General features: G+C 51.0%; 1 protein-coding gene across 26 annotated transcripts in view; it reads right to left on the reverse strand.

Annotated features, from left to right (window-relative positions):
* CTTN (cortactin) overlaps positions 1-8,151 on the reverse strand; it is a 28,518-nt gene extending 20,367 nt beyond the window's left edge. For 10 of the 26 annotated variants that reach the window (XR_014066596.1, XM_081533788.1, XM_081533785.1 and 7 more), the window contains exons 1-4: positions 8,059-8,151; positions 3,752-3,848; positions 1,703-1,789; positions 1,493-1,566 (exon numbers count right to left, since the gene is read on the reverse strand). Coding sequence is in view for 24 of the 26 variants with exons in the window: in XM_081533788.1 (XP_081389914.1) it covers positions 1,493-1,566; positions 1,703-1,789 (161 nt within the window). In the remaining 2 variants the exon portion in view is untranslated. Of the gene's footprint in view, positions 1-1,492; positions 1,567-1,702; positions 1,790-3,751; positions 3,849-6,626; positions 7,000-7,886 lie in introns of all 26 variants that reach the window. The other 16 variants (XR_014066597.1, XM_081533789.1, XM_081533787.1 and 13 more) reach the window with 3 other exon arrangements.
* Positions 8,152-12,411: the final 4,260 nt, after the last annotated feature.

Consider the following 12,411-nt stretch of genomic DNA (forward strand, 5'->3'; position numbering starts at 1 on the left):
ATAAACATCACCAGAGGCAAACGGGAGACAAAGCCAACAGGCATGTCTCTAGGCCAGGAGCCCAGAGATGTGGACTATTTAGACGGTTTCTAAGTGAAGCACCCCAGCTTTCCATTCAAAGGTGAAGTGAGAAGCTTTCAGAACTTAAGATGCAAAAGCCATTTTCACTTTAAGCGCTAGGAGCAGTGGGACAGATCACAAGATGCAACCAGAACCGGGCAGGCTGGGCAGCTGTCACCCAGGGCAGCCAAGGGCCACCTCACACCACAGCTACATCTCCACATCCAGACAGCAATCCCGGATGTGCGGCTTAGAACACCAACCAGGCCTGGCCACCTCCCGAGCCCCTGAAGAGCTGGGGAAGAAGACCAGCCTCCAAGCACCATGGAAGGACCTCAGGATGCTGAAAGCAGTTCTGTCTTGGGTGTTCTCTGAATTCTAACCCGCCCACAGGGTGTCTGACCAAAGAGAGTTCCTTTCTTCTCCAATCTGCCCTCCCCAGTGTGTTTTGAAACCACGGGGAACAGCAGGGCTAAGAGGCCTGGATGACAAAACCAGGTCAGCAGTCAGCCTGACCCCAGAGCAGGGAACCTGAGGTAGCTCCCAGCACCAGCTCCTCCAGCCAGTCCCAGGCCCTTCTCCTACGAGCTGCGGCGTGGAGGTGGCGGGCTCAGCGAGTCAGGGAGGGAGAAACACTTGTGTCTAAAATGCCCGCACTGCAGACTTCACCCACTTTTCTGGATGAATGGCTGAACCCTTCTCAGCCAAGAAAAGCTTCATTTCACTGCAGAGATCCTAGAGCCAAGCAAGACCAGCACTCTGTAAATGACCAAACCGGTCACAATCAGGGCAGGGGAGCACACGCCCGCACTGAGGCCAGCGCAGCCGGAAATAAAAGTCTGAGCACATTCTCAAAGGCCCTTTTATCTACACCTCCCAACAAGGAAACAAGCTGCCCCGGAGGTGGCGAGTTAAGACTGGCCAAGTCAGGGACAATTCCTGCTTCGTGCCGTTCTCCTATCTGGACCTTCAGGAGAACAAGAACTTCAGGATTCAGCTCACAGTATCCAACTGACAACAACAGAATAATAACTTTATAACAAAATAGTACAAATTAAGAAGGGGGTGTTTCTGATCTCATGTCTTCAAAGACAGCCCATGCTTTAGAAACCTCCCATCTGCAGAGAGAACAGCTTAGGTAACTGTGTTCCTGGATGAAAACCACAAGCTTGAAAACCAGACTGGAGAATTAGAAGTACAGGAGACACGGGCAATGAGAGTTTTAAATCACTGAGCACGTCTGTGCAGATGCACATACACAAACACCGAAGTATACACACAGCAGACCTCATATTCATCTCCTGTGTGAACTACAAGAGACCAGACAACGTAGAAGCAGGGCACTCGCGCTAACCAGTGGGGAGCGGGCCCCGCTTCGCCCTTTCACGGTTCAGGATGTCGCTGTCACACAAAGATCGAGAAAGTCTCTTACTTGATGTGCTCCTGGTGCCCAGATCCTTGCACAGTTTTGGCCCCCCATCTCTGTTCTTTTTCACTTACGTCATTCTGGAAAGAAAAATAAAGAACGAGTACACCCCCACACCCTGGACTGTAAAAACAGCCCCCACCCACCCACCCACTCAAAAACCTGGGAGGATCCACTTCAGGAGACAGGAAAGGTGAGCAGACTGGCAGCTCCTACCACGAAATCAGGGTCGGTCTCCCAGTCATCGGCTCCCCCGTCGTCCGGGGTGATGGACACAGTGTGGCCGGCCGAGGCTTTCCACATCTGGAAGAGCAGCACTGAGGGTCACAGACACTGGCAAAGCCCTGCCCAGAGACCCACACAGACGCTCTGCCCGGGACCCCAAAACCCTGGACGGCACAGGGAAGGCGGGGAGCTACGTGCTCAAGAGGTCCACTCATGGGGCGTCCCTGGGGGTCCAGCAGCTAAGACTCCGTCCTCCCAGTGCCGGGGGCCCAAGTTCAACCCCCGGTCAGGGAACTGGATTCTTGTATCCACAACCAAGACCTGGCACAGCCAAATAGACTTTTTTTCTTTTTAAAAAAAAAAATGATCACTCATAATCCCCGTGCCTGAGTGACACCGGAAGGATCAAAAGGAACCGAACAGGAGAGCTCTAACACTGCAGTCAAAGGGCAGAAACACAGAAGAAATACTCCTGGCTTCAACTCAAGTGAGAAAATTTTCTGGAATATAAGAAGTCACGTGTGCTACTTTGCTCAATGGGAACCTCCCCGACTAAGTCTCCTGACAACAGTGTTGTCCAACACTGGGAATGTGCTCCCACCAATGGTAAAGTCTGCTGTATTTTATCACAATATTTTTTTTTTAAGCAGCCATTTTGACTTAAAAATAATTACTGGAAACCTAACAATGATTTTCTTAACTCAGACTCTGACAAGTCAATAGATCATTCAAGGGCTGCTTTGCCATCTACTTGGGGAAACGCAGAGCACACAGAATGCCAACTTCTGTGCCAGGCAGCCCTGAGGCAGGCCGCCCTGCCTCCTCAGCAGGGCCCTGAAACTGTAACTTATCGGCTCGGAGAACAATGACACAGCCTCACAGCTGAACCACACTGCTCTTTCCGTAACTGCAAAGGCAAAATCTAGCCTTTCAGGACTTCAAAAGAAAGCAATGAGAAGAATGGTTTTGTTCTCCCCAGAAGTACCCATAAAACTGCTCACAGGCCAGGAAGCAACTGAAGGCTTGGACATTGCCAGTCTTGCTTGGTGGGGCCACACGCTCTGTGCTCTATGTGGATCCAGACAGGACGGGAGCCCTTTGCAGGCCTGCGACTCCCCCAGCCAGGTCCACCTGCGCCCCCGGCTCTGCTAGGTCACAAGTCCAAGGTGGTGGCAGGGGTGGATTGAGGGGCACAGCTCTCAGATTCCCAGGTTGGATTCCTGCCATGTCACCTGGGCAGGGAAGCATGTGCCACCAGGGAGACAGGACCAACACATTCCCCTGGACACTGTCCCACCGGGACCCTTGCTCCCCTCTGACTAGGTGAAGCAAGGCAGGAAGCGCCCTGACGCAAACTGCTTTGGACACAATCTTCGAGAGGCGATAGACCAGGCTCAGCCCCAGCGGGCACAACCAGCATGCCCATTCACAGATGGAGACACAGTTGCCTGAAAGACAAATGCTCTGCCCGAAGCCTCTGCCTCCCCGAGTCAAGATTGCCTGTGACACCACCCTGGCCTGAGAAGGGGCCGCCCACGCACAGGACTCCAGTTGCTTAGTGGTCTCCTCAGCCAGTGAGGGGATGGCCAGTCATGCAGAGGACGGGGTCTCCAGCGAGACTCACTCCCCACCCAAGGCCAAGGTGAAAGCCACGTCCTGGCCTATGGCTTCTCCATGCTGGTGGCGCAAAAGTGACAGGGCCCACTCTCCACCTGTCTCTCCAGAACCAGCCTCACTCGTGGGCAGGTGAGCACTGCCCCAGCATCATGGCCACGGGCTCCCCAACCCCAAGGAACAGGAAGAAGGGGCCGGGTGGCTGCCAGAGGGGAGGGGGTGCCCCGGATCCTCCACTCCAGGGTCGTGTGCAATCCCCTCCGCTTTCTAGGCCACAGGCAACACCGAAATTGACTTTATCTTTCAAATAAGAAAATTTCTTCCCAGAACTGCAAACACAGGGAGAGAACACCCCTCACTTTCCTTGTCGAAAGGGTTTCCCTGCCTGCCCAGTGGAGCATATGAGCACGCTCACGTTGTACAAACCTTTCTTCTCCAGGTGCAGATGCGATACCCTCACAAAACTCTGCTGAAAACGCAGTAATCCAACAAGGAATTCCCAGGCATTGGAGAGAGCTTCTGTCTGTAAAAAGATTAACAGTAAAAAGCTCAGAAGGATATGTGCTGACAGACACCCTGGGCAAATCTTTGTGTGCTGAGATCCTTTTAGAATACCTCTGAAATCCTCCCCAACATAACAAGGTTTTGTAAAGAAATGTGCAAAGAGGCTGGGAAGATTTGCATTTCCCTAACCAAAGAGTTCAACAGACTTTCAGCCACAGTGAAAATCTACAGGAAATAAAGAAGTTCCATAAGATTTACAACTGTATGAAGTTTCTTCTTAATGCAAACAGAAATCATTGCCTCAATTGCTAGCATACATTTTTGTTTGCTAAAATCCTGACAGCTTTCCATTTCTGGTTCATCCTAATTTATTCTGCAATAAAATTCTATTACTCTGTGTGTGTGTGTGTGTGTGTGTGTGTGTGTGTGTTTCATCCTAATTTATTCTGCAATAAAATTCTATTAGTGTGTGTGTGTGTGTGTGCGTGTGCGTGTGCGTGTGCGTGTGCGTGTGCGTGTGCGTGTGCGTGTGCGTGTGTGTGTGTGTGTGGCTTCCCCAGTGGCTCAGACAGTAAAGAAGCTGCCTGCAATGCGGGAGAAGCTGCCTGCAATCCTTCGATCCCTGGATGGGGAAGATTCCCCAGAAAAACGAATGGCAGCCCACTCCAATATTCTTGCAGGCAGAAGTCCATGGACAGAGGAGCCTGGAGGGCTACAGTCCATGGGGTCACAGCATCGGACATGACTGAGTGACCTCACATATATATGTACATATGAGAAGCACTCCCCAAAGGGACGGTGACATGGCTGGGCTAGAACTCAGAGCAGTGACAGCTATGGGAACATGAAGAACGGTGACTCGGGGAGCAAAGGAGAAGCAAGCTGCATCCCTAACGAACAGGTAGGTTAAAGACCAAGACTCCAATTCTGCGACCCATCAGCTCAGCAGCTCTTCCCTAAGACCACACGATAGCCCCGACTAGACACTGCACTGCTAGACATTACAGATGAATAGTATCCCCTTGTTCCCCAGAACAGACTAGTCACAGGCACACACCGTCTGTGCTGACGTGTGGTCTGGCATGCAATAGCAACCAGACAGAAGATGCTCTGCTGGCCTTCCTCAATTCTGCCTTTAGAAATTCTAAATTGTGTAGGTTGCTTAGTACATTCTGGGTTCCGCAGTTATCATCCAGCATCTATGAAAATCTTGCCAAGAGTAGCTAGTGATAGGCTCCAATCTGTAATAATCTATTCCCTCTCAATATTTTTAATTAAAAAAAAAATCATGAGAGCAACTCTTTGAAAAACTGAAGGCCTTTTTTTTTTTTGATCCAAAGATAATGCCTCTGGACCCCTACCTCACACCACACACAAAAATTAACTGGAAAAAATGGATCAAAAAACCCAAGTGTCTGAACTAAAACTATTAAATTCTTAGAAAAAAACATAAGCATAGATTTTCATCACCTTGAATTTGACAACAGACCTTAGATATGACACCAAAAGCACAAGTAAAACAGAAAAAAATAAATTGGACAAAATTTTAAACTTTTTGCTTCAAAAGACACCCATCAAAGCGAAAGCAATTTACAGAATGAGAAATACTATTTTCAAATCATCTATCCAGAATATATAAAGAACTCTTACAAGTCAATAATAAAAAGGACAATTAACCACATTTTTAAACGGCGAAAGGATCTGAACAGACATTTCTCCAAAGACATACAAATGGATGATAAGCTTGTGAAAAGACAGTATCACTAACCATCAAGGGAATGCATATCAAAGCTGACTTTTGAGATACCACTCCACACGTTCTAGGGTGGCTACCGTCCAAAAAACAGACAAGTTTGGTGAGGCTGTGCAGTTACGCTGCTGGTGGAAATGTAAAATTAAAGAATCTGGCAGTTCTTCAAAGGTTAAACACAGAGGTGCCACATATCCCAGCAACTCCACTCCTAGGTATATAGAAAACTTATTCACAGAGCGTCACTCCTAACAGCCCACAGTGAAAATAACCCAATATCCACGTGATACGATTGACACGCGGCAGGTGGTCTATCCATTCAATGGAATGTTACTAATATCTGACGATAAAAGGAGTGAAGTACTGACACCCACTACAAGATAAACCACTCTTAAAAACCTTACACTACGTGAAAGAAACCGGCCACAGAAGACCATATATTACACAGGCCCATTTCTATGAGTGGCCAGATCTGGTAAGTCTACAGAGAGAAAAAGTAGACTAGCCGTTGCCTAGTGTTGGGGGGTGAGGGAACCTGATAAGGTTTCTCTGAGGTGATGAAACCACCCATGCTGTTAGCCATCTATTCGCCCACCCTCTCCAGTGTAGCTAACAGGTCTCACAAGGCCCACTCTCCACAACACCATTACTCAGAGGACTCCCTTCCCACCCCTGCCTCCTGCACAGTGAAAGACAAGACCCCTGATGGGCAAGGGCTCCAGGACGGGGACCACTGCAACACAGGGCAGACCCCAGGGCTCCCAACTGTCTATCTCAACCATGCGCTTACCCAGCCCCTGCTGCACTGTACTGACCAAAGATGTGAATCACCAATGACTCCATCCAAGTTAAGTTTTTTACAGATCTGTCTCTCAAAATGCTTCAAATAAAAGGTCGTGGGGGACACACTGCCAGTTACTGAGGGGGGTGTGGAGCAGAGCATAAAGGACAACCCCACACACCCCTCCTCGCTCCTCTCTCGGGTCTGGGAACACTTTCCACCCCGAAAGGCGCGGGCCAGCCTCTGGCACCGGCGCGGTGACTCACCCGCCGTCAGGCCCTGCCCAGCGCCGCCTGGCCGGCGGGGCGAATCACGCGGTCGGCCCCAGCGGGTTAAGCCCCCACGGAGCTCCGGGGGCCAGATCACCGCGAAGCCCAGCGGGGCGCTCGCCCGGGACGCCTCGGAGCTCCGTCCAGCGGGAAGTGGGTTCCTCACCCCCGCTCCCCCGGGCCCGACGCGGCCAGATTCCTCGGGAAGGAAGCCCTGTCCCCTTCGCCCCAGACCCTCTGCAGGGGCACCAAGCTTGCACGAGAGTGACTCCCTTCCAAGTGACTTCCAGCTCGCACCCAGAGGAGGGGCTGTTCCCAATCCAGAGCCGCTCAACTCTGCTGCCGCGCCGGTCGCTGCATTTCCACTGACCTGATTGCAACATCTCCCCATAGGTGTGGGCCCGGGAGCTGGGAAGGAGCGGCCCGCCCCGCCGTTGGGAGACCCCGGCCCCTCCCCCTCGGCCCCACGCCCCCTGATCTCCCGAGTCCAGTACCCCGCCTTCCGGTAGGGCTCCTCTCTGTCCCTAGACCCTCTCGGCTCTCCGCCCCCTCCCCCTAATCCTCCAGGTCCTGGACCCCCTCCCCGGCGGTCCCCGCTCTTCCCAGGACCCTCTGGGCCCTTGTCCCCCTTCCCCTAAACACCCGGGGCCCGGCCTCTCCCCCCTCCCCCCGCTCCGACCCCCTGCCCCTTCCTCCCGACCCCCAGGTCCTGCACCCCTCCGGTAGGGCCCCTCTCCTATCCTAGAATCCCCCCCGCCAACCCTCTGGCCTCTTCCTCCCAGGAGCCCGGGCATCCTCCCCTCAGACCCCGGACCCTCCTCCCCAGCCCCTGAGGACCGCGTGCCCTGACCCCTCAGGCCCGGCCCCTTCCCCTCAGCCCCCCGGTCCCCTTCCCTCAGCCCTCGGCCTCTTCTCTCAGCCCCTGGTCCCTCCACTTCCCTCAGCCCCCCGGTCCCGTCCCCTCAGGATCGGCCCCTACCCCGCAGCCCCCTGGTCCCCTTCCCTCAGCCCCCCGGTCCCCTTCCCTCAGGACCAGCCCCTGCCCCCCAGCACCCCTGGTCCCCTTCCCTCAGCCCTCGGCCTCTTCTCTCAGCCCCTGGTCCCTCCACTTCCCTCGGCCCCCCGGTCCCCTTCCCTCAGCCCCTGGTCCCTCCACTTCCCTCAGCCCCCCGGTCCCCTTCCCTCAGGACCGGCCCCTGCCCCTCGGCCCGGCGGCCCCTTCCCTCAGCCCCCGGCCCGCCCATCCCCTTCTCTGACCTCGGCCCCCAGCCCGGGGAAGCCTAGCCCGCGCTCCCCCCGAGCGCGAAACCGCGAGCGGAAATGCGGCGAGATCGCCGCGACCGCCGCTTCCTTCCCGTTTCGGGACCTGGCTGCGCCTGGGGACCACAGCTGAGGAACCGGCCCGCTCCCTCGCCCGGCGAAGGCCGACCTCGCTCAGCGCCGCCTGAGGTCTGTCTGGTCCGGCTCGGCACTACCCAGCCTCCGCCGCGCCCGCCGCTCCCAGGCGCCCCGCTCCACTTCCGGTCCCGCGGACGGGGGCGGGGCCGCATCCGGGTCTCCGAGGCTCCGCCCCCGTCGGCACGCCCCGCCCCCGTCGGCACGCCCCACCCCCGCCGGGTCCGTGGATCCTGCGGCCTCCCTTGTCCACGTGGCGCCGGCAGTGCCCACCGCTGGCTCAGGCGCGAGCTCCCCTCGGTGCTCGCCTGTGGAGCCTGCCTAAAAGTGAGATGACGCTAAAGGGTAAATTTACGGAGCGCCCACTGTGTGCGGGCCAGACTGCTCACGTGCACAGTCCTAGGTGGTCGTACTGTATTCATAGCACCGCCCGAGGTGACAAAGGGAAAACGAGCGGAAAAGGGGACAGTGCCAGGTTCTCTGAGCACTGAAGACGCAGGAGGTAACTGTGACGGCCAGTCACCTGGGAGGAACAGGTGACTGTTCCTCCGTCCATGCGTCCATCCATTACCTCTCCGTACATCATCCATCCATACATCTTCTCCTTGCATTTTCCGCCGGTCAATCATCCATCCACCCACCCGTCAATCTCTTCGTCCAGAGAAAACCAGATATGTATCAGGAGTAGAGGTCAGCAGAATAAACGTGGACTTTGCCCTTAGAGACCTTTCAACCTAGAAGAGGAGTCAGGCATTAATCAAATACATATATACTAAGGAAATAAGACAGATGCTCTAGAAAATGTCAAGGTTAGATTGGAGAGAAGGTAGGACCCCAGCTCCTTCAGCAGATCAGAGGCTTCTTCCAGCGATTAACATTTGAGCTGATATATGAAGGCCAAATAGAAGTAAATAAGGAAAGAAGGGAAGAATTTTCCAGGCAAGAAAAGAGTCTGTGCAAAGGCCCTGAGGCAAGAAAAGAATGAGGTCCTTTGTGCCCTGGGAAAGACTTGGAGAACAGACCGTAAGATCATTAGATATTTTCAGGAGAAGACTTTCTGAACCTAATTTCTTGCATCTTTTCATACCCAGAAAGCCCTAAATTTATTAACAGGCACATCTGTTCCTTGTGACTAGCACAGTCCTCTGCCAAAGTGTGTATTTGACTTCACATACCCACCCTTTACTTAAAATGGTATATATACTGACTTCCCTCCCCACTTCAGAGCAGTTCCTCAGAGATACTTAAAAGGCTGTCTCCTGGGCTTTAGTCCTCATTTTCCCCCAAACTCACAGCTCTCCCAATTTTTTTCAATCGTCATCGCCAAGGAGTTAGCTTGATGCCTGACCATACACAGCATTCAGTGTCATAATGATGGAAGTGAAAACACTTGCGTTTTATATGTCTGGCCTCCATGCTTTGGATGCATACCCCATTCTTTCCTGCCTCTGCACCTTGCTGGAATCCCTCCCTCTTCCCCAATGGCCTTCCTACCTTTTTATGTCCTTACCTTGCTTACTCCTCAAGCTCCAGCTCAAAAGCCATCTCTCCAGCATCTCTTCTTGAAGCTCACCTTGACATGTCATGGGCATCTCAAAGGAACCAAGTTCACAGACATATTCTCACTCTCCCACTGCAGTCTTGGTGCGTTTTTCTCCCCCACCCTCCAACCCCTCTAGGGTATCACAGAGCATCAAGCTGAGCTCCATGTGTTATACAGCAGTTTCCCATTAGCTCCCTAAAAGAAAAAAAAAAAACAAAATCCATACTTTAGAATGGAAAAAGGAATGATTAGATATTCTTTTAAGAGAACATTGAAGGCTCTGATAATCATGATTCTTTGGGATGTGTGCCTTTAAAATAAAAAAATTTTGCCTAGATTATTCCACTCCTCTATAGAGGTAGAAGTTAACCTGTAAAAAACAGACAGCAATGCAAATAATTCTTGTCCGTAGAAAGGCCAATTAGCTGTGTCCAGTAAAATACAACTGACATTGCCCTATGGATAGACCGTTTTTTTGCAAATTCATTTCAGCATTCCCTTCACTTCTCCTTTGAACTAGTTGTAACATCTTAGTGCTTCATTTAGTATTAAGTGAAATAAAATCTTTGATATGCATTCATTTTATATGTGTAGAAAATCATGATTTTATCTTTCAAAAAATCCTTTCACCTCTGACATCGCCTTCCCCACCCCATACCCCCTATCCATCCTCAAACCTGACAGTTTAACTATATAAATATATCTTGTGTCTACTCACTTGCTTGCTACCACCAGTTTGCCTGAATTGTCCATCCTAGGCTCCTACTTGGCCCTCTTCCCATTCATTCTCCACTCAGCAGCCCGAGGGATTTCAAATACAAACTGTATGATTTCTCCCCCCTGCTTAATCTCGTCCAAGGACTTCCTACTTATTTTATTTTATTTTTTTATTATTTTATTTTTTTTTATAAATTTATTTATTTTAGTTGGGGGCTAATTACTTTACAATATTGTAATAGTTTTTGCCATACATTGACATGAATCAGCCATGGGTTTACATGTGTTCCCCTTCCTGGACCCCCCACCCACCTCCCTCCCCATCCCATCCCTCTGGGTCATCCCATTGCCCCAGTCCTGAGCATTTGTCTCATGCATCAAACATGGAATGGTGTTCTGTTTCACATATGATAATATACATGTTTCAATGCTATTCTCCCAGAACGTCCCACCCTCACCTTCTCCCTCAGAGTCCATAAGACTGTTCTATGCATCTGTGTCTCTTATTCTGTCTCGCATATAGGATTATCGTTACCATCTTTCAAATTCCATATATATGCATTAGTATACTGTATTGTTGTTTTTCTTTCTGGCTTACTTCACTCTGTATAATGGGCTCCAGTTTCATCCACCTCAGTAGAACCGATTCAAATGTATTTTTTTTAATGGCTGAGTAATATTCCATTGTGTATATGTACCACAGCTTCCTTATCCATTCGTCTGCTGATGGACATCTAGGTTGCTTCCATGTCCTGGCTATTGTAAACAGTGCTGCGATGAACATTGGGGTACACGCGTCTCTTTCAATTCTGGTTTCCTGGGTGTGTATGCCCAGCAGTGGGAATATTTACTTATTTGGCTGCATTGAGTCTTACTTGCCGCATATAGGATCACTGATGTTCGTTGCAGTATGCAGGATCTTTTTTTTTTAACTGCTGAATGTGGAATCTAGTTCCCTGACCAGAGATCAAACTCAGGCCCCCTGCATTGGGAGTGCAGAGTCTTAGCCAGTGGACCACCAGGGAAGTCCCCCCATTTCTTTGAGAAAAAAGACCGAGGTCCTTGCAGTGCCCTCCCACTTTCTACATGACCTGGCTCCACCTCACCCACTGGCCCGCTTTGTCACCACACTCCTGCTGCCCTGAACCTCCTTCAGTTCCTCTGTGGAGTGAGCAACAAAGTGTCTCTTGTTGTATGAATGAGGTTACTTTGGAAAGCACCTAAGGATGGGGCTGGTTGCCAGGACAACCTTCTATGTGATTAGAGAGTTGGAAATTCAGTCCCACCCTTGAGCTCTGGGGAGGGGAAAAGAGGACTGTGGGTTGAATTCATCACCGATGGCCAATGAGTTCATCAGTCGTGGGTGTGTGATGAGCCCTCCATAAAGACCCACAAGGATGGGTTCTGCGAACTTCCGATTTGGTGAACACGTGCAGATTTGGGGAGAGCGGTGCTCAAACAGCATGGGAGCTCTGAACCCCTCCTCACACCTTGCCCTGTGCCTCTCTTCCATCTGGCAGATCCTGAGTTTATAACCTTTTAAAATCAACCTGTGATCTAGTAGGTAACATTTTTCCCTGAGTTCTCTGAGCTGTCTGGCGAATTCACCAACCGTAAGGAGGTTATTAAAACCGGACATGGAACAACTGACTGGTTCAAAATTGAGAAAGGAGTAAAACAAGGCTGTATGTAGTCACCCTGCTTATTTAACTTCTATGCAGAGTACAGCATGCGAAATGCTGGGCTGAATGAATCACAAGCTGCAATCAAGATTGCAGGGAGAAATATCAACAACCTCAGAAATGCAGATGATACCACTCTAATTGCAGAAAGCAAAGAGGAACTAAAGAGCCTCTTGATGAGGGTGGATGAGGAGAGTGAAAAAGCTGGCTTAAAACTCAAAATTCAAAAAGCTAAGATCCCATGACTTCAGAATGGCAAATAGAAGGGGAAGAAGTAGAAACACTGGCAGATTTCCATGGGCTCCAAAATCACTGCAGACAGTGACTACGGCCATGAAATTAAAAGACATTTGTTCCTTGGAAGGAAAGCTGTGACAAACCTAGACAGTGTATTAAAAAGCAGAGACATCACTTTGCTAACAAAGGTCCATCTAGTCAAAGCTAT

This window comes from Giraffa tippelskirchi, chromosome 10 (genome assembly GCF_054371585.1).
Source record: "Giraffa tippelskirchi isolate mGirTip1 chromosome 10, T2T-mGirTip1v1.2.pri, whole genome shotgun sequence".
In the NCBI taxonomy this organism is placed as follows: domain Eukaryota; kingdom Metazoa; phylum Chordata; class Mammalia; order Artiodactyla; family Giraffidae; genus Giraffa; species Giraffa tippelskirchi.